The sequence below is a fragment of the Mus musculus genome, chromosome 8 (genome assembly GCF_000001635.26).
Source record: "Mus musculus strain C57BL/6J chromosome 8, GRCm38.p6 C57BL/6J".
In the NCBI taxonomy this organism is placed as follows: domain Eukaryota; kingdom Metazoa; phylum Chordata; class Mammalia; order Rodentia; family Muridae; genus Mus; species Mus musculus.
In genome coordinates, this window is record NC_000074.6 from 57,565,811 (window position 1) to 57,588,180 (window position 22,370).

At 44.3% G+C, this 22,370-nt stretch overlaps 1 protein-coding gene across 2 annotated transcripts in view; it reads right to left on the minus strand.

The window, feature by feature from the left end:
* Galnt7 (polypeptide N-acetylgalactosaminyltransferase 7) overlaps positions 1-22,370 on the minus strand; it is a 129,231-nt gene that overhangs the window by 41,986 nt on the left and 64,875 nt on the right. For both annotated transcript variants that reach the window (NM_144731.4, NM_001167981.1), the window contains exon 2: positions 17,957-18,417. In NM_144731.4, coding sequence (NP_653332.3) covers positions 17,957-18,417 — 461 coding nt within the window. The remainder of the gene's footprint in view (positions 1-17,956; positions 18,418-22,370) is intronic.

Consider the following 22,370-nt stretch of genomic DNA (forward strand, 5'->3'; position numbering starts at 1 on the left):
AAGCCTTCATATTCAGTAACCCCCTAAAACCTCAATTCTCACAAATGCTGTTTCATCAGACTAAGACTTTCCCAAGAATGAGTACCAGCATGTAAACTTCACTAGAGCAGACTGCTCTATTAACGCTGTAGGAGGCCCTGCTGGACGCGTATCTTTTCTAAGGGAGGGCACGTTAAAAATATGTTCTCAATTTAGTAGTAGGATAGCTCAAAGATTTACAAAATCTGCATAGGGTATAACCTTTTGTTATATCACCCTTTGTTTCTGCCTGTTTTTTCCCTTTTATAATCCAAACTGTCTGTCTGTCTAAGTCCTTCTAGTTTATAACTCTTGCAGATAGCTGCACTAACGTGATAGATCTAGCACACAGGACGGAATTCCCTAAGCATCAGGGTAGTGAGAAAAAAAGATAACTGTACTCCTGCACAGAGGGGCAGCAAAGACAGAAGAGCTCTGCTGGAAGACATGATTCCCTGGGGCCAGTCCCAACTTTTGCTAATCTCTAAACCCAAACTGGAAAGCCAGCACTTGCATTCCAGTATAACGCTCCAAATATTATCAAGCAATTGTATTTAATTATCGTCATGTTAGAAATAAAGTACTTATTGCGGTGGGAAAATTATACCTTATGCATATGCCTCAGAAATCCTAGACACTCTTGAAGCGATTGGAGTGGGCTCAGGTATGTATATGTCAGGTAAGGACGTTTGAGGATTCTTTAAATGGCTACAAGTAGACATCACGTTGTGGTAATGAAGGGGACCGCATTCATGAAAAACGCATCTAACTGACTTCTCGGTGCCCTGCTGCCTGAATGCTTTTCTCACATTCAAGCCATCAAATGCTAGCTTGCTTGTGGCAGGCACTGAGGACCACTGGGGAGAGAGCCACAGCTCTCTGTGCTCTTAATTTACACTAAAACCTTCGTGAAAGAAGATTAAGTTAGAGGCTTCCTCAGTACTGAAGACATCAGTCACAGTGTTAAACACCAGGTCTCCTAAGTTATAATTTCCCTAAACACTATAACACATAAAGTGGCATTTTTTTTCCAATCTCGGAAACTTAAGAATGACAGGTAATTTGTTCGAGTCCTTTGGATGTCCAATGTACCACTTTCAGAAGTTAATGTCTATCTGTTGAATCTTCTAGGAGCACAGATACTCATAAGGCTTATTGTTGTCATAGGTTAAAACAAACCACACACACACACACACACACACACACACACACACATACAGAGAGAGAGAGAGAGAGAGAGAGAGTCAAAATATAAAACACAGCTTTTCTCTTAAATGAGGTAGCTGAAGCAGACCAGATTTCTGTTTCCTTTAGGGTGAAAATGGCCCTCAGCACCCCAGAACTCTGATGTACTCAGTACCTGCAAGGACCTCTGCATTCACAGCCCTGAGCACCCAGGAACTCTGAGTAGGTAGAATAACCAACAGAGACCACGGCAGCACAAAAATCTAATAAATATTCCAAACAGTGCAGATATCTGCCTGTATTCCATCCATTATGCCCTGATGGCAGAAACCTCCGGGGAGCACAGCTAGGCAGGCCTCCAGCTTCCTTCCTAAGCCCATGTTAGCAATGAAGCATCCTTAACAGGAGATGGGGGATAATGAGGAAAGGTGGGTGGGATAGAGGGAAAAAAGATGAAATAAAGGCATACTCTACTACTACCACTACTACTAAAATAGGCCAATTTATTTGTTCCTTGTATGCTCTTTTTTTGTTCTTGACATTTCTATAAGTCATTGTCAGATTTTATTTTGGCATAAATTAACAAGTATTTAAAATATTAAAACTATAAAAATACCCTACGAGTGGGTCTTAAACACCTAACCTCTGTCCACACAGATGATGGAGTCGAGAGCTGCCTGACAGGCTGACAAGATGATGCTCTTGTGGTTTCTGCTTTTGTACAGAAAACGTGTCTTCACTGTAGACTACTTACTGCCACACTGCTCTCCCTTTTATACTCTTTGTCGAGGATTCTGTTGTTTAAAATGGCTCCAAGTGTAATGACAAATGCTACATAGCATTTCTAAGCCCAATGACACCATGCTGTGCTTTATGGAGAAAACCCCTTTCCATAAGCTTTGTGTAAGCATGAGTTACTGCACCATAGCCACGGCTTCCATCAAATACTCAATAGTACACAAAGAAGGAGTGTGTGTGTGTGTGTGTGTGTGTGTGCACGCGCGTGCGTGTGTGTTGATGTTTTAAAGCAGCTACATACATAAAATTAAATTAAATACCGGAAAATGTTGTGACCAGGGGCTTGCAAAGCCCAACCCTGTATTTTCCCCTTGGAAAAACAGTTCAGGATCAGAAGAGAGTGGTCAGCCACTACAGAGCATATCTGCTGTCACTGACTATATATCAGAATGCAGAGGCCAGGAATTACATTTTATCAGTGAAGGCAAGGCAGCTATTGAAAAAGTCAGCTAGAAAACCACACTGGGTGACCAAAGGCTTGCAATCCCAGATATCTGGAAGGCCGAGGCAGGAGGACAGTATGTCTAAGACTTGGCTACGGAGTGAGATGAAGGCCAGCTTGGGCAATTTAGTAAAACCATGTATCGGGAGGTGGGGTCACGTTCTTAGGCAATGGGCTCCGCTCCTAGTATCACACTGAGGGAGGAACTGGAGTCGGGGTCAGCTGTGCAATTCGCTCTTCTCAGACTGCTCTTTATAAGGGGAAATGTGCTGGGTCGATGGATTTCCAACTGCACAGACAACTGCTTCTGCATGCAAGATGGAAAAGATGGAATTACACCTTTTCAATTAAAATTAAATGTATGCCCGGCAAAAACAATACTTGGCCAGCAAATAGAACTTAAATCAATAGACTCACTTAAAAGAAGTCAGGGCGAGTCAAACATGCTCCGTAAAATATTTAAGAAGGTAACATATAAAAATGCCGGAGAAGCTAACGCTGCCAAAGGAACAGCAAGAGATGAGGAGGGCGGCCTTGCCACTTAGCAACAGCAGTAACCAAGAGGCAGACAGAGAGAAATTAGCCTGCTTTATGACAACTTACCCTCGGCAGGGACCATGAGCTCTCTTGATCAGATGCTACGTTAGCCTACAAAGATCTGTAGTCAAAAGAATTACAGGACAAGATTCTCGAGTTAGATTTTCAGAAATGACAGAGGTGTTCTTTCTATGACGTGTTCACTTAGTGTTACGGAAATACTAAACCCTACATCCACGATGCATTTTTCTTCACTCCCTTTGACATGAATTAGAGATTGATCTCTGGAATGCGGAAAAGCAAGCATTTCATTATCCTCTGTTGGAGTGAAGGGCTCTGTGTTGCTCCAAGGTTTCGGCGCTCCTCCTCTGTAGAGGACGGTAGGATGAACGGTGAGGATGAGGGCAACATGCCCCAGGACACGGTGAGGAGGAGGGGGCTCACCACAAGCAAGAGCCCCTGCTCTGCAACACAGGGGGAAGAAGATGATGGCCCCTAACCATCCTGCTCTAACCAGTGGGACCTGCTACCTGCTGTGAGAGCCACCTCGTGAGCTCTGTCTTGCATTTGTTCCTCACTGTAACTTTTCCTCACAGTTTTCTGAGCCACATTTTCTAGAAGAGGAAACCAAAGATCGCTAAATGTGGACCAAGTTGTCGGGCTGACTGCTCCCTTCAGTTCTGCATGGGAGTCTCCAGGGTGAGAACGCCAAGCACCCTGCTCTCCTGCTCAGGCTTGCTGAGATGGCAAAGGCTGTTGCCTTGTTAGAGTCTGTTCTGTTCTGTTCTTCAGCACAGGGTGTCGCTATGCAGCTTTCTTCATTCCCGGGATCCATCTGCCTCCCCGGTCCCGGGGTGAGAAGCACACGACTCCACACCTATTCTATTGCTTTTACAGGCGCCAAGGCTGGGAACACTCATGCAGTACTGAAGGGTGGAAGCGCGTGGGCAACTTGGAGACTGTTGGAAATTCTATCCTACTTCCCCAGCAGAAATCTATTGAACTTCTTTTTCTCATGAAACTCATGAGCAACTCAAATTCAAACAGTGCGTTTCTCTTTCCTGTTCCTAGGAACTCAGCTCAGGTCTCCACATGCTCACTCTCAGCATGAGACAGAATAAAAAAAATCAAATATTGGGACAAAATCCAAAGGTTCAGAAATTTCATGCTCGCACATTGAGGAATGGTAATAGAAACGTACTGTCTTTGTTTTCTGCAGCTAAACTGTTGTGTTTCTATGAAGAAAGCATCGTATGTATTGTCATCATCCATCACAGTGTCTGACCAGAGCTGAGCAGTTCCAGGCAGACTCTGTGGGCCCTGCACACTGTACATACTGTGTGTCTAGAACCAAGCCGGCAGTGACGTCACACAACACAAAACAGGAGAACAGTGCCTGCCAGAAACACGTTGGCCTCATTAAGCATTGACTGATTTTAAATTAGTTTTTTGGTTACTGCATGTACAGAACTTTTTTGATGTTTCTGTCAAATTCTTCACAGTTCCTATATTTAGTTATGTGACCTGTGTGTGACCCACAGCTAAGAGTCTGGGATCTAGGAGACAGACATTGCAAGACAGTTAAGCCAGGTCCTTAGCTCTTGGAGTACCTTTCAGTTCTCTCCTTAGTTTGAATAATTCAATTTAGGCTTAAGTAGAAGTTCTTAAACATATGAGTGGGATTTTTTTCAAGACAAATGTGTCTCTCTGCAGCTCTGGGTATCTTGGAACTCTATCTGTAGACCAGATTGGCCTTGAACTCACAGAGATTCGCCTGCCTCTGTTTCTCAAGTGTGGGATGAAAGGCGTGCACTACCACTCCTGGTCAGCTGAGTTTCTTTTTATACCCAGTTTTAAGAGCCAGATTGGGATTGATTTCATACTTCCTTTGCTTTTGTGTTTGAAAAAAAAAAAAAAAACCCTAAACTTATTTCTTACATCAGCCTAGAGGACTGATAGCACCTAGAGGTCTCGTAGCGCCTCTATGCACAATCTCGTAATGCTTTTACAACACTATTATTGCATTTATTTTACTTTTGTATTGTGTGTGTAATGTGTGTGCGTGTGTGTGGGGTGTTGTGGGGAGGTTCTTAAGCACGTGCACGTGTGGTCAGAGAACCATTTGTGGGAGTTGGCTCTTCCCTCTACTGTGTGGGTCCTAAGGATCAACGCTCAGGTGGTGGGAAGTGCTCTTACCCACGGAGCCCCTTATTGTCACTGGCTCCCCTTCTTCACTGCTCCTCCATGCTCCTTACCCTTCCCCGAAGTATTCTGTTACATTGAAAATGCTTTGTGATCGTGCCACAAATACCACACATAAAACTACCCTCAAACAGACTGGTGTCATCTTTTCTTTTGTTGTGTGGGGGAGGGGTGGCTGATGTAGTGAAAGATCCTAGGAGATCTGGATTCTCTTGGGGCAGCCACCTAAACTTTGGTGGTCATTTGGAGATTCTTGGTGCTCAAAATGAGCAAAGAACATGGGGATATTTCCTGGCCACCTTAACTTTTAAACTCCTATGAATCTATGGCACAAGGAAGTCTCTATGAACAATGTGTGCCCAACCCATTCCCACGGAAAGCTATTCCGTGACTCTGAATCTTCTGCGCAGTGCCTACTGACTCTAATCAGTGTTATCCATGGTGTTTGAGAATCGACATGAAAGCAAAAAGGTGGACTCAGAGGAAGAAGATAGACGTTTCTCTGGGTAGTGGCGGTTCCTGCCTTAAAGCCCAGCACTGCAGAGGCAGAGGCAGAGGCAGAGGAGGCAGAGGCAGAGGAGGCAGAGGCAGAGGCAGAGGGCAGAGGCAGAGGCAGAGGGCAGAGGCAGAGGCAGAGGCAGAGGCAGAGGGCAGAGGCAGAGGGCAGAGGCAGAGGGCAGAGGGCAGAGGCAGAGGCAGAGGCAGAGGGCAGAGGCAGAGGCAGAGGCAGAGGCAGAGGCAGAGGCAGAGGGCAGAGGCAGAGGGCAGAGGCAGAGGCAGAGGCAGAGGCAGAGGCAGAGGCAGAGGAGGCAGAGGCAGAGGAGGCAGAGGCAGAGGCAGAGGCAGAGGCAGAGGCAGAGGCGCAGAGGCAGAGGCGCAGAGGCAGAGGCGCAGAGGCAGAGGCGCAGAGGCAGAGGCGCAGAGGCAGAGGCGCAGAGGCAGAGGCGCAGAGGCAGAGGCGCAGAGGCAGAGGCGCAGAGGCAGAGGCAGAGGCAGAGGCAGAGGCAGAGGCAGAGGCAGAGGCAGAGGCAGAGGCAGAGGCAGAGGCAGAGGCAGAGGCAGAGGCAGAGGCAGAGGCAGGTGAATCTCAGCTTGAGGCCAGCCTGATGTACAGCGTGAATTCCAGGACAGCCACATAGAGAAACCTTGTCTCAAAAAACCCAAACCAAACCAACCAAACAAACCAAAACCAAAACCAACCAACCAAAAAAAAAGCAATAAATAAATAAAACAGAAACCCCTAGGAATGGAAGGAACTGAAGGCCATATTGGATTGCTTGAGAGGAGAAGAGAGATAGAGACAGAGATGGAGAGAAAGCAGTCTTACAGCCCCGTCACTGCTATAAATAACTGGTGTGTTTGCTGCTTAGTGTTTGCGATGCAGTCTCTGGCAGGTATCACGTAAAGGAGACGGATGAGGCTTAACCACTAGGAAACATGAGCAATGGTGACCTCTCGGCACACAGAATTAGCTCTTACACCCTAAAAAAAATTAGCAATGTATAAATGCACAGTAAAAAGGCATGTTCACCAATCAGCGGCGGCTGCTGGACACGGAGAAAGGGTAGGTAATCATTTACTTCTTCCTTGCAGAGCAAAGGGGTCTTCCCCCATCCTGGGAGCTGGTGTACACAGGTTTTTTAACAGGAGACATCTTCCTAACAGGGAATCAGGAGCACAGTTGAGCTTGGCTGTATAAACTGGGTGACTGTTTATCTCCTTAGCTAATCCATCCTGTTCCCTTTGCCTACTTTGGGGAAACTGAGGAAGGGTGAGCCTGGCCTCTCTTGCTGCCAGACTGAGGCTTTCTCTGCCAGGCTGCACCCAGCGCTGAGCGGCTGGGCACCGAGTGTAAGTTCTTTGAAACAACTCCAAATATGCCGGGAAGAAGAGGGTGCATATCTCTGCATCCGGCCTACTTAGTAGATAGAGGCTGTGGCTGCGGCTACTTTCCAAAAGGAGCTGTGATATTTGGCAGTGGCCCAGGGGGTCTCAAACCTTTGCCCTAGACCTTTGAGAATACAGGAAGAAGCCAACACTAAGGGAAGACAATGGAGTCATCTTGAGCCATTATAGCTGAGCACCAACTGCTTGCTTGCTGGTTCTTCAGCTTCGGAACCTAGAGAAACATGGCAGAAAACAAGCGGAAGATGTGAGCCCAGGAAGTCAAGATAAGATAACTCTGATAGAGGAGAGATCTGTGGGGGTTACAGGAAGACGAAAAGAAGGAAAGTCCAAAGTTGTCTAAAAAGACCTTTATGGATAGGAACGATCCTGCGAAGAATACGATGCTTACAACTTTGTCCTACAAATAAGGAGACGGGTTCGGAGACAAGCACTTGGGGAAACACTCTACCTTAGCAAACCTGATCCACAGTGCCACAAGGCGTGTGACCGACCCCACACCTTACTCTGTGACGGACACCTAAGAATGGGGACCTGGGAATGATTTACCATCGTGTAGGACCGGCTTTATCTTACACAGCCTGGGATCACAGCCCCGCCTACTACGTTGAAAGAACCGTACATGTCTCCCCCTTCAAAATCAGGATGCAAACTGGAATGGGAGGAGCACACAGTGCCATCAGTTGTGTTTTCGCTGTTGAAAATCTGGCTCTAAGATTAACCCAAACCTCTTTTATATCGCTAATTTGCTAAAAAGGGGGAAGCCTTGTACAGAATAAGCTATATAAGGGCCCTGAACCCACGAATTAAAAGTTTAGAATTAAGTCTTTGAAATAATGTCACATCAAAAGTTTGCATCACAAAAAAACTTACATCACATTGCTATTTATCCTACTATTGTCTCTAGACTTCAGGAATGATGGGTAACTTAGGATAAGTTCCTGAATTCCAAAAGCAATTACTACTACAAAATATTAATTATTTTGACAGAGTACCCAGCCAGTGAGGCTTGAATCCCTGTGCTTGAACCAAGGCCACCTTCGTGAATTTAACTTTAATTCTTATGACAATGGCAATAGTTTCACTATGCCACCTAACACCATTTCTGCCCTAAGAATATGCTGGCCACCAGGTGTCGTTGCTTTATGCATCCCAGTTAGCCTCCTCCTATGTCGTTAGTGTAGAGACAGGAGCTCACAGCATCCGGTCAGTCACCTCTTTGCAAAGGCACAGCATCTTTATAACATAAGTCCATGCTCTGTATCAAAATATTAAAAGAGGCTGAGGCAGGAGGATTCAAAGTTCGAAGCTACATGGGACGACAAGGACAGACCCTATCTCAAAAATGATATGTTATAAATAGAATTTTTGGGTAGTTTGGCTAGACTGGAATAATTTAGTAGATAATTAAACTTTCTGATGTTAAGAAATTTGCAATGAAAGGCAATCTTGTGTTATTCTAATTTTTAGCAACGAATGTGTAGAGGAAATGATTAAAGTCAACTTAGTTTTCAAAAATCTATTGTTTCTGTCCTTAATCATTGTGCCTTACAGCCTTCAACCAAAAGCTTTCACAGACTTTCCCGTGGCCCACCCCACTCCCAACCTCCTTTTCATTCAGAAACAATCAAAACAAACAAACAAAGCTCTTCCTCGGAGGTGGCTGAGGGCCTGCAGCTCAGAGGCGCAGGCTCTGGGGGGCGCTCTTGCCTCACAGGAATACGAGCTCTCTGAGGCTGCTCTTCCCAGTGCAGTAGGGACTCACAACCTGTCCCTTTACAGCGGCAGTTGTGAATCTCCAGGGCCTTCCAAACGTGGAGTTTAGAGTCTCAAATCTTTCTCCAGAGCCCTTTATCCTAGTTTTTGATTTGCTCACTGGGAGTTTCCATTCTGCACAAAGTGCAGCTATTTTTCCCCTTTGATTAAAATGACAGTGCTCGCTCTAAAATAAGTTACTGGGTTATTTTTTTTTTTAAATGTGATTTTCCTCCTGCATGTTAGCTACATTTTGAAGATGGGATCTCCCACAGGATTCAGTGAAGAGGGAATAGCCATGGGCTGTTTTCCCTGTGACATGCTAAAAGGCATGGCTGAATGTAATTAGACTACGTTATTTATATAGCCGTAACTTGTGTAATTAGCTTGGCTTCCAGGTTAAATTGTTTTTTTTTTTTTAAAAAAAACATTGTAACATGTTTATTTTATATATTGTACGAATGACAAAACAACAATCCTGCTGATGCATCTTTCACATATTTAGTTCCCAGTGAACAAAGGTAATTAACTTATTTAAAGTGTACTTGGGATATAAGCACTGTACATAACTAACTATCGTACTACCACTTCCACAATCCCCACTGAAGAAAAAGGGCTGAAGCTGCCTCAAGGCCTATCCAACAGCTTGCCTTCGCTCGTGGGGATGCCAGACTCCCACTTAATCTTGAGACAGAGAAAGGATCTTTAACTCGCTTCAACCACTTTGACAACCTGGTCTTGAACAACATCACCAAGACCCACACAGCAGCAGCAGCTAAAACACAGGTGAGATCTGCTTAGTGTATGGCGTCAGGACATCGTCATAGGGTTTTACAGGCTACCAGCAGTAGTGTGCCCTACCTCTCTACCGCCCTGAGTGTCTCATGAATGTGTGGCCCAAGGACAGCACCTGCTCACCGAGAGACGCTTGCTTTGCAGAATGCCAGCTGTGAGTCTAGAATAAGTGCAGAGGGAGGGATCTCCTCTTTTCTTAAGTGTGACAAGGAGCCAGTTCCACAAAAGTGACCGATTTTCCATGTGGAAAATGGCCCCCTTTCTTCTGGTCGCGCCTGTACCATAAGATGGCCCTACCTCAGTGTTTGGCTTTGACTGTTCTTTACAACTCAGTACTTGTGATAAATGGGTACACGCATATTCCTGGGAAGCTTTTCATGGACAAGGAGAAAAGATGAGAAGAAATCAGATGATTCCAAACTCAGGACTTCAGGAGTCAGGAAGGACAGGACTGGAGGACATAAAACCTGTTTAGCGACTGTGAGATCCAATCCTGAAGGAAAGCAAAAGCCAAAGAAAACAGTTAAAGGCCCCCAGGTGTTTCTGCTTCTTACCACAGTCCGTCCTCTGAGGCCTTAAACCCCACAGGCTGTGTTCTCTATTCCGTACACCTTGGGAGACATTAGGTTCCAGTACAGGACATTTAAGGAAAATTAAAAGCCTAATCCAAGGATGGCATTGCTTATCTGTCAAGTCCTTTTCAGCCTCTCCCAGTGCTCTTTGTAGTTTCCCCAGACAGCTCAACATCTTGCCAAACTCGGTCGGTTTTGAAGCCACAAGGCAGCACAAAAAGAAAGACCTTTTCCTTAAGGTTTTTACAGATAAACTCTGTTCACCTCTTAAACTACAAAGGGGCCCTCCCCTGATCTCCACCAAACTGTAAGTAACGCTCAGGGGAAACCCCTGAACACCCAGGACCTGCACAATGACTCAACGACACTTCCCTATTTACCAGACACACAAGAGCAGCACACAGCAAAGAACTGCACACTGATAAGCAGGGCGTGGCTAATGGTTCTGGCTGTTGTTCGCAGTCTCAGCCACTGAGTTCCCAGAGGAGCCACGCTGAGCTCCAGAGGACAGGCCTATCCCCTGCTATTTGCTCTGAGCGTCCACACGGCAGCAGTGGCCACTGCTGGAAGTGTCTGGATCTACTGGAAGTGGTTCTCTTTTCTGAGGACTTGACCTTTTAGCGGACAGCACAGGCTAATCACTTGGCAGAGAGAACAGCCTCACAGCCTGAGACATTCTAGAAAGAGAAAAGTCCAGAGAGCATCCCCTGGCATCCCTGTTGGTATTTCAGATAGGCAGCAAACAGGCTCTGCTTTCTTTCCAAAGTTGCGTGTGTTGTGCGAATGTATGCGTAGGTGCAAGTACCCACGTGTTCCTGTGGAGGACAGAGGTCAACATGGATGTCTTCACCCATAGCTGCTTTTCCTCTTAGGTTTGGAAACGGGCTCTTTTATTGAACCCATAGCTCCCCATATGTGTGTGTGTGTCTTTCCTGAGAAGCTATTTTAAACCTCTGGCTGGGAGTAGGGGTTGGCAAAAGCCAAATGTAGACAACGGGAGTTTCTAACTCACGATCAGACACACTGGATGGTTTGTGTGACAGGTGACCGGGAGGAGGGAATGAAATCCCCTGTAACTGCAACTCCAACAAGACCATCAATGTGAACCAAATGAGGTCCAGGCAGCAGAAGAGTCACCCCCACTTTAGGGAGGGATCTCCCCGCCTGCCCCCCCCCCCCCGCCCCCGAGGGTGTCAGGGAAGGAGTGCCAAGAGAGGGCAAGGGGATTTAAGATCATGGGTGCTCTGCTGAGGAGGCAGCTCAGAACTACACACCAGCACACGTTCCATTCTCTGTAGTCTCAGTCTGTGAATGTGGTAACTAATCTCTTACCTCTGTGCAGAAGTAAGGGCGATATTATATGTGTCACCCTTCGATTTCTGTAAGAACTTCAGCTTGCCTAGACACACCTCCTGCCGCTAACCAGAATCTTAAACGGAAAGCAGATCTGTGTCCCATCCCAGCTGGGGGATTCCCAAGGGGACTGTGTGTCCCTGTGCATCTCTTTTTATGTGCATGTTTACTGGAGAAAGAAGAAGCAGAGAGTCAGAAGAGAACTTATTTTTAAAGTGAATCTGGAAAATCCCTAAATACACTAGTTTCCAGGAGTGAAAAAAAAAAATCTCAAGCTGGTTAGAAAGTATCTTTTGGATTCAAAGAAGAGAAGTAGTCACAAAAGCTCACCTGGAAACCACTTTCAAATGAGCTTGCTTATACGGTAGATCAACTGAGAAGCTAAACTTTGCAAATCAGACATATCTTGGCGTTTCTTAGATAAAAGGGTTGTGGGTTAAGGACGGTTCTTGGGGTAACTGGGCCGTTCATACAGTTCCATCATATATTCTCCTTATAGAAACTGGAGTGAAGTATTGAAATGTGCACTTTTGTGTATGCTCCATCCACCCATATGTGTGCATATGTGTCAGATATCACCCCAAACACATTTTCACTTCTTACGAGTTGCTCTGAGTCATGCTAAATAGAAACTGAAATAAAAAAGATCACCATAAGGATGGATGGGATAGTGCACTCCCGAAACCCTGCACAAAAGTAGACACAGGGGTCTGGCTACACGAGGTCCCCCTCTAAAACTCAAAAAGAAAATTAGAGCAATTTTAGTTAATTGACATTTAAAAAATACTAGCTATTTCACAAATTACATGACTCTATTCCAGAAAACTCAGTAGAAAGCTAGAAGAACCTTTAATGTGGAGAGACAATGAGAAAAATCTCATGGTCACAATTCACCTTAAATATGAAATTAAAATTAAATATAAAAATAAATATAAAATTTAAAAGAATCAATATTTATTTTGAAATCCTGTAAGACAAAGAATTTTTGTGTCTAAGGTACAGGTATAATTTTAAGTATTTTAAGTATACTCAAATGTACAAATTGCATATTTAAAGTATTTTTAAAGCACTTCTATGCTCCACAGATAAGCTTTAGGACATAAGTAACAATCATATTAACATTTCCGTAGCTCTTTCTTAAGAGTTTTCAAAGTACTTTACATCTATTATTACACTTTGCAAATGCAACTAAGCTAGCTTTATAAACTGAAACGCAACAGGCGTGTAAGTGGGAGGCAAGGTGAGATATTAGCAGATGGACTTGCTCCAGTCAAAATAGTTAATTCATTTATGGGAAACAAAACCAGCTTGGACTCTATACTTTGAGTGTGTCTGCCTTCTTGAAGAGAAAAAGGACAGCATTCTTTTCCTGTGTTGGCAGAGGCAGTTCACAGGAATGTAAGAACAATCCCAAACTCTATTAGAAGACAGCTTAGCATAAGTACAGAGAGAGCTCTTCACTTCTTCACTGAGCTGGGTTCCTCTTGCTGACGGGCTCTGCACGGGTGCACTAAAGCCAGGGAGGACACTAGTGCAGGCCAAGAAGCTTTGGGAAGAAGAAAGACTTGTTCCATCCAATTGGTCGATTCTGTCTGTAGCTGGCACGGTTTCTTTACGTTATGGGGCTTGAAAGCCATGAATTTATCTTTGATTCTTCCTTCCATCCCTTCACTTGTCAGGACCTAGTGAGTCTTCTATTCTCTCTCTCTCTCTCTCTCTCTCTCTCTCTCTCTCTCTCTCTCTCTATAACCTCTCCTGGAGTCACTCACTATTCCACTTCCAATAACTCCCTAGCCAGTTATCATCGCCTCCTAATCCATCCTAGGTCTAGCAGTCCTAAGTTCTCTCCATTTGCCTTCTGACTACTAAGCCCAGGACAAACCTTGTGAATTGCATTATGGACGGCCAACGCCCGACCTATGGTACAGCTTTGTTTTGGCTTTGTTTTATATATACTTTCTGATTCAATCGGACCTACCCACTCATTTGTACTGTACCCTTTTTCAAGGAACATTCTATCCCTTCTTCCCCAGTTCCTCTTCCTAAATCTTTTACCGACTACCCCTCCCCATGTGAGCATTTACTGTTTTGAATCTTGTCTTCGCTCACACATTTGGGCAGCTCTCTTTAGCTTATATCATAACATTCTTTCCTTTCTCCCCGAGGGCAGATGGTGAGCCTCTTGGGGACAGAGATTATATTTTCTCATTGTTAGATTCCCTGGCAGGATAACTGGATATGCCAGTTATCCATCAGTTAAAACCTGTTGAATTACAATAAATTATCCTTTATTGCTAAAAATAAACGTGAAGGAAAGAGGGGTCATTCTTGGCTTAAGTCTTCCAAAAAAGATGGGGGCTCCAGTTCACTCAAAATACTGTTAGCCTCTTAATAAGCTATCAACAACCAGTAAGTTGCAATTCAAAGCAATTATGTCCATGAATCAGGAGGGCAGCTAGGCAGCTCTTTCTGGCTGCTTGGGTACAGAACACTCATCAGAGATGACTCTGGGACTGCTAATAGAATGAGCCAGTTAACCACAGTGTTAGATGTCACAGCTGGACCAACAACCCGAAGTAGGTTGCTATGGTTTGCAGGTGGCTGGCTTATGTGAACAACACAGGCAAGGGAACAGCTGCAGAGTGCCAGCCACACCCAGCGTCTCTGATGGGCTGAGGAAGCACATTTTCCATGAGGGGTGTGCCCAAGGGCGGTGTGTGCAATATGCATGCTGTTAACACGCCGTCAACAAACATCTAAAACTACTAATACATGCACATGATCACGGGGGAAGCCAGGGAATTGATTTTTTTTTTAAATTTTGCTTTAGAGAAAGCTCTTAAGATTGTTGACCTTCTGACATAAATAAACCTACTAAATTATTTGTTACTTTACATGGAATTGTAAGTGTTGAAAGAGGAATAAAACCTATCATTTTCTTTTTTTTTTTTGCATGTGTGTGGTGTTCCTTTGTCTGTAAACATTTGTATATGTGGAAGCAAGAAGTCTCCATTAAGTGTCTTCTCCAATTGCTTTTCAGTTGTCTGTTAAGGCAGCATCTCTCTAGCGTAGCTAGCTAGCTGGCTGGCTCGTCTCTGCCCTCTACCCTCGCGGACTTCAGGCAGGCGACCACACCTGCCTGACTTTACAATGAACTCTGGTCCCTGCAGAACTATCTCCCCAGATCTGACCTCATTGTTCTTTTTGTTTCTCCTTAAGTGTAAAAAGGAGTCCAGTCTTAAAAATGAGTTGCATCCAGTTAAGATGCCACAGATGGAAATTCTATTAAGTTTCTTAAAACAGGTTTTCAAAGAAGGGAGAATCATTAATTTAAAAAATTCGAGGAAAGGTTCAGGAGCACACTCACAGATAGAGTGCAGAGTTTTCTATGATGGCTGATGGCAAGACTTAACAGGAATGATACGTGAAAAGAAACGACATCTTGTTTCTAGGTCCTGTTGCAGGTGCGCAAGAGAACAGAATACCAGGAACAATGCCCATGGAAGGCATGTAGTGGGGCAGGAAGGGACACTGCAGAGAGAGAGGGAAGATGGGTAGATGAGGTAGTAGTGACATTAATGTCTCTCAGATGGAGAATATGAGGATAAACAGTAACTGAGCACATTTGAATGTGAGGATGAGGTACTGGCAAAGCTCCCCAGCAGTCAAACGAGCCAACTGTACTAATCAACAGGATTGTAGGGCAAGACCTTTGGTTTATTATGCTATTAAATTCCAATGCTTCTGACAGACCAATACTGTCAAGCCTACTGTTAAAGTATAAAGTAAGAGATGCTAAATGGCAGATCGAAGATCTCGTGTCTGATAATGAAGCCAGGGACAGAACACTGTCAGATTTCATCCATCCATCCATGCATCCATGCATCCATGCATGCATGCATCCATCCATCCATCCATCCATCCATCCATCCATCCATCCATGCATCCATCCATCCATGCATCCATCCATGCATCCATGCATCCATCCATGCATCCATCTGTTCTCTCAAGAGGTAGTCACCAGCTTGGTACTTTTGACCTAGAAGCACCTAGTGAATAAAACAGACAGTTCGCAACCTCAGTTTATCATCTGATGAGAAAAAGAGCTAATGAACTAAATTAGCCAGCGTCTAACTTTGACATTTGATGAAGTCCTATAAGCAAGGCCGTCTCAGAGAATGAACAGAATAGAACTTAGCATTACCATCTCGACGCCAAGGGGTGAGAGGGCCAACTGAGTGCATGGAAAAGGTGGGAAGGATCCAGCCATCATCGAAAGGGAGGAGGCAAGTGGAAGGAAAGCATATGACCGTCTTGTGAGGGGCCAGCGACAACAGCTAGGCTCTGTGGCTGAGGACCGTGGGAGCCAGAGGAGGGCTGCCGGGCAGGCTCGCCGAGCAAGGGCCGCCGCCTGTTAGAAGCTTGAGCTTATTTCAAGTACAATGGGAAGGCAAAGAATAACCTTGCTGATGTGGATTTCTAAAGTCGCTCTGTGAGTAAAAGGCAGTAACAGAAATAGAGCAGCTAGGAAGCGTTTGCAGGATTTCAGGAGAGACACGGTTGATGGGCAGAGATGGTGGCGGTGGCGATATAAAAAACAGTTCAGAAACTGACCAGATTTGTCTTTGGTGGTGAGAACCAAAGGCCTTTCTTCTATGAACTGTGCCTGACATGATTTCCTTACCATACTTAGAAATATGGTTAATTAGAAATTAATCATATTTGCACTGTAAACAACATATTTTAAAAATTCACCGTTCATACTTTCACATACAAATGCCTACTGGTGAATCTTACCTTTGCCACTTTGTTGGGTTTATACAAGGAAGCCATGATTCTGAGCCTGAGGCTTTGTGTACACAGAACCCTCTCACAGGTCTGTTGGGAGAATTATACAGCAATTCCAGAATACTAGGAGGTCCTGGCACGCAGGACAAAGTCAACAAATGATAGGCAGCCCCTACCTCCACCCCCTACCCTTCCTCCTCCACTGAGGCATAAGAATACACGGAACGCTGTATGCTGTACAGGAGTCCACAGAGGAGTGCGCATTGACACAACCTCTGGAACGGCCATCTTCATACCTGACTGGGAGGGAGCACTACCAGACAACAGATGGGAGCACTGCCAGACAACATGTGGGATGCTCAACTGAATTTGGATTTCAAATAAGCACACGCACATAAACACACAAATCTTACGATATGTCCATGAGTGTTTGACAACAATTTATGAAAGCTCTTATTTATCTGAAATTAAAATGTAAATGGCGTATATTATATTTTGAGTTGTTAAATCTGGTAAACTTATGATTAACTCTCCAGTCGTTACAAACTGTTTAAGATTTTTTTCCTTCATAGCCCCATGAGATACTAACCCTTCTCTGTATAAAATGGCTGTCTCTCACCATTGTGGTGCTAGTTCCCGATGTCCACATCTTTTTCATATTTCATGCATCACTTCTCAGTCTAAACAGCAAGTGTATGAATGTCAAACTCTAAGGAATGCACCGTATTGGGAATCTTACCACACAGTCATAAAGAATGCTGGTCTGGGCATGTGTGTTTGTGGGCGGATATGGTGGTGTGTGCACCTGCTGTGTTAACCTTTTAAAATAAAGATTACAGTAACAGGACATCAGGAATACATTTTAAGAGTTTGCTAGACATCGTCAATTCAATCTGTATTCACATGCATGAAAGCTACTTAGATCCCACAGTAGTGGAGCCAATTATTGAATAAGCTGGAAGAGAAAGCATTGAAGTCACTCGATAATCACTGTCTATCAAAAGCTAAGAGCTGAAAATCCGTCACTTAAAAATCACAACACGGGAACAGAATTTAAAAGTCTAAGCCACAATTTTCTGAGTACCCCTTTTGCATATAACTCAACTGTTTCAATTTCTGTTCCCGATTGGAGGGGAGAAGTCACAGGAACCATAAATCTAGTTAAGGACATGAGATGTCCTTAGCAGCATCAGGACCTGCTACTGCTCCACAAGATGAGGGGCTTTCTTGTCCCAGAATGAAAACACACAGTAAGGGAGCTCTGCCACTCGATACACAAATTATTTAGTGGTGTAGTTCATTTTCATTCTGGTGCTAGCTCAGTCATGTACTGTGGACTGGAAACAGTACTCATAGACTGGTGCGAGTCTGGGACCACACTCTTTCTAGCACTGATGTATCAGGCCCCAGAATTAATGCACCTTGTCTTCAATATGATGATGAAATAGAGTACCCCTCCTTCTGACCATGTTGCTGAACCAAGGTTCTATTATTTCACTGAAACAAAGGCACAGACATTTCCTCCCTTCCTAGCCACCTCCCTAAATGGACATATCTCTAAAGACAGTAGCTGCCCCAAGTTTAGAAACAAGAGGGTTGTGCTTACTCTTCTTGGCGTAAGTCATTGACGCTGCGGTCCAGTGAGATCATGTCACTTGCCACCATGTTAAATCCAAACTCCTTAATGCTGGCTTGAACTGCTTGTTTGTATTCTGGTCCCAGAACCAATGGCTTGGCTTTCTCTCCAGGGCCACCAACCACTCCGTGAGGCTCGGGTTCTTTGGGTTCAAAGTTCCCGAGGACCCCTGGGCGTAGCACAGGATCACGGTAGGTGAAGGTCTGAGGCTTAAATGTAAGGTACTGCCTCTGCATTACGTCTCTCTGGGAATCTCCTCCAGCATGGCGCTCCTGTTCATTTTTGGCTTTGTTTTTTCTTCTAATAGACTCTAAGTCCACTTCTACTCCTTCAACATGAGGCCATGGTACCACAGGTTTGAATCTGTCATCTCCAGGAGCTAGTCCATTGCCTCCTCGGTTAGGCAAGGGGTTATTGACATCTCTGTCTTCCTATATAAAAGGGAGGGGATATACAATGAGTACGTGAAGGCACAGCAACCACAGCAGAGTTCATGATACAAAATTTCACTTTCAAGAATAGGCCTAGGCAACAATAAAACATTCTAAACTGGGAACCGCAAGCGGGACACGATTAATCATGATGTTGCACGGGAAGACATCTTTCAGATTGGAAAGGAAGCATGACCAAACAAGCTATTCAGATGCACACATTTTTACTTGTCTCTTTATAAACATAACTCTCTCTAAAAGACTTCTCAGTGATTGAGACAGACACTTAATTGGTCTTAGGCTACCGCCGTGTTTTTCAGCTAGCTGGTATATGACAAATTGAACCTTTTGTTAGCAATTCAGCCATATGGTAGCAGTGATATCAGATGCGTGTCACCCATCAGCCAGCTGGCTCTGTGCCCCAAATGACAGAGGAACAAGGTAGAGTTATGCAGTCGGTCCCAATTCAGGGTTTTCTACTCAGTGAGTTTGGCTGAGTTAACTACAAAACCAAACAAAACTCAGATAACTGTAACCAAGCCAGCATGGCCTTTTAAACTATTCTCTGTGCTGATTTTACCACATTCGTGGTAATACAGTGAAGACACTGCTTGTAAGAATATCTCGTAAGGGCAGCTCTCTCTTCAGCTTGGACACTTCCACCTACACAGATCTTTCCGTCAGAAATCCTCAGTGCCTTTGCTTCTGAGGTGCCGTATGTTAACCTTTTGCCAAACACCTGTCATTCTGTTTCACAAAGCAGTGTTTCTCAACATGAGCCCCATCTCAGGGGACCTTGAAGAATACTAAAGTGCCCTTCTCTCTGGTACTGGGATTTAATTGGTCTGGGCATGTGGAGTTTTGAAAGCACCCCAAGTTGTAATATGCACCTAAGCCTGAGAACTATTAGTTTAAAGGGAGGGCATAAGCTGGTAATTGGGCACATGAGGTACAGAGTCAGCCCAGCGGAGCAGGAAAACTGCAAAGCAGGCCAACTCATATGCCAGGTCACCCCACGCTACAATGACACCGTCCCCTAATAGGTCAACAGAACTACACCATTCTAGGAAAAATTTTAAATTGAATTTAACTTGAGAATTAAAGTTTAAAACTTCATTTTAAGAAATACACGAGAGCTCTAGGTATAACACTGATGTCTAGGATGCTTAATTACTTATAATTCATCAGAGATAGACATTTTCGTAGTAAGTTATTTCAGATGGCAATCGTATGGCTCAGGATTAAGTTTAGAGAATTCAAAATCAATTTTTTTAAAAAAAATGATCAGTTTATTTCAGAAGTATCACAGTATCTAATAAGATACAGATCCAATAGGCACACAATGAAAATCACCATTTCCTGCTTTTCCTTCTGCCGAGGCAGTCGTAGCTACCAATTGATTATGAATTTCCCCTGAGACATATATGAACAAATGAAAACAAAATATAATCCCTCTTATACTAGCATACAGATACACAAAATTGCCACAGTGAAACCCATTTCTGTTGTATATGAATTTAAAATCAGAAGTAAATAACTTGACAGTCATCATACTAAAAAGGTTCACAAAGGACTGGAGAGTCCCTCGGGATTAACTGACCATAAGAAACGTGCACCCTAAATACAACTAACTCTGCAACAGAGGGACAAGCATTGAAGCCAAGGTGTGGCTTGTTACATGTTACATATTATTAGACATTACAGCCTGGGGTGCTTTCCAAACTCCACATGCCCAGACCAGTTAAATCCCAGTGCCCAAGAGCAGGGCACTTTAGTATTCTTCAAGGTCCCCTGAGAGGGGCCCATGTTGAGAAACACTGCTTTGTGAAACAGAATGGCAGTAGCTTAGCAAAAGGTTAACATACGGCACCTCAGAAGCAAAGGCACTGAGGATTTCTGACGGAAAGATCTGTGTAGGTGGAAGGGTCCAAGCTGAAGAGAGAGCTGCCCTTACCAGATATTCTTACAAGCAGTGTCTTCACTACAGATATTAACAAGAGATTTTTAACTTGGAGTGTAGATGTTAGTAACACAGTTAATGAGAACACATAACGAGTTACAACGGACTCAAGGATAAGCCCAAAGAACAAATAACTGCATAAATAGCAAGAATATTAGCTTATAGGGCAGCAAACAATTGTATTCTATTATACTTAGTTTTCATTTCATTGGGCAAGAGTCCTTTGTATAGGTTTCAAAATGCCCCAAAGATAGCAAAAGTGTAAAAAATCAGAGAACTGGGTGAAATGCACTAGTTGTCAGGGTTAACTTAAACTTTCACACAACTGTCCTTAAAACATGAACTATAAGACGCAACACAGCTTGATCATATCAATCTTCTTTCAGAAGGTAAGGCTTTTGGATCAGATCTCTGACTGGCCACAGCTGGGTTAAGGGCTTGAGTCTAACTTTTGAGTCACAGTAAGGCCAGAGGCAAATAATTACAAATAGAGAAGGCAGTGCAAAAAGAAGGCAGAAGAGAGGAACGTGTGTGTGTGTGGGGGGGGGGGGGGGGGCAGGCAGAGGATAGCAAGGACACAGGGGAGAGTTGTGGGGGAGGGGAACAAACCAAAACAACATATAATCTCTCTCTTACTCACACAAACAAGCCACAGAGAAACCCATCACGTGTGTGTGTGTGTGTGTGTGGTTTTGAGACAGGGTTTCTCTGTGTAACAGAGCCCCTGGCTGGCCTAAACTCACAGAGATCCACCCACCCTGGCTTTGCCTCCAGAGTGCTGGGATCAAGGGCGTGCCCCAGCATGCCCATCGTGGAATCCATTACTTTTGTATACTAATTTAAACAACAAAAATAAATAACTAGAAGGTCATCATGCCAAAAAAAAAAAATGTTCACAACGGTCTGAAGAGTCCCAAGGGATTAACGGATCATACAGAAAGTGCATGCTAAGTAGGACTAATTCTGCAACAGAGGGGCAAGCATTGGAGCCAAGGTGTGGTTCTGATGATGGGAGATGTCTGCTTCTTTGCCCGTTCAAATGTGTACAGTGCTGTAAGCAAATCACAACAGAAAGCATTAGCAAACCCTACAGGGTATGAGGCAGACATTACTGACATTGAGCCAAATTGAACATAAAAAGGACTTTTTTTTTTTGGAAGCCTTTTTTTTTATGTCAAATTTTCACATCATGGGTGTGAGAACCGGCTAAAGCTGGGGAAAGGACCTGTCAGTGGATATGGAGGAACGGTCTGTACACCCACACCATACCCTAAATTAACTACTGTCTGTCTCATAGGAGGAAGCAATAGAGGAATAGAAGAAGAGTGTGGACGAAATAACAGCACAGGAAATGAAGCTCCCCGAGTCATGGGATACCCATCCTAGGCTAACATACAAAATGAAAATTCCAGCTGAAGTCGGGGAGTATTGCTCAACTTCCTATGTCACCAAGGAAGGTCTGAGACAGATTCAAACCTCATGTGCACCTTCCATTAAAAGCTGTTTGGATCTTGTCTCTCACCTAATGGTTCTCTGTCCAACTTTATGCTGCTAGTGTTTTTCAGGGTTCTAGAAGAAGTCTGTTCTGTCTTCATCCCAAGTTACCCTCTCTCTACCAAGTCAGCAACCAGTTTTACACTGACGCTTCCCTAGGCCACACCACACTTGCAGTTTCCAGATCCTTTTACACAAAGGTTTCCCAGACCTTTCCATCCGTCTCCATTATCTCTATTTAACACGCCCCAGCAGAACCTGCTGTTTGCCTCATTGTCTTCCCTACCTCAAACCCTGGGTCACCCACCGTCTATTCGGCCAACGGGGTCCAAAGCCACATTTCATGTCAACCTCTTGTTTTGCTTTTAGCTGCACTACTGACGTTCTTCTGTCCCTCCCGATTGCCTGTTAGTTCTGTCCCCGGGGTAGCTCTTGAGTTTGCCTGCTTCCGTTATGCTCTCTGTGCTTTCTTCATGCTGGCCAGTCACCTTTAGGAAAG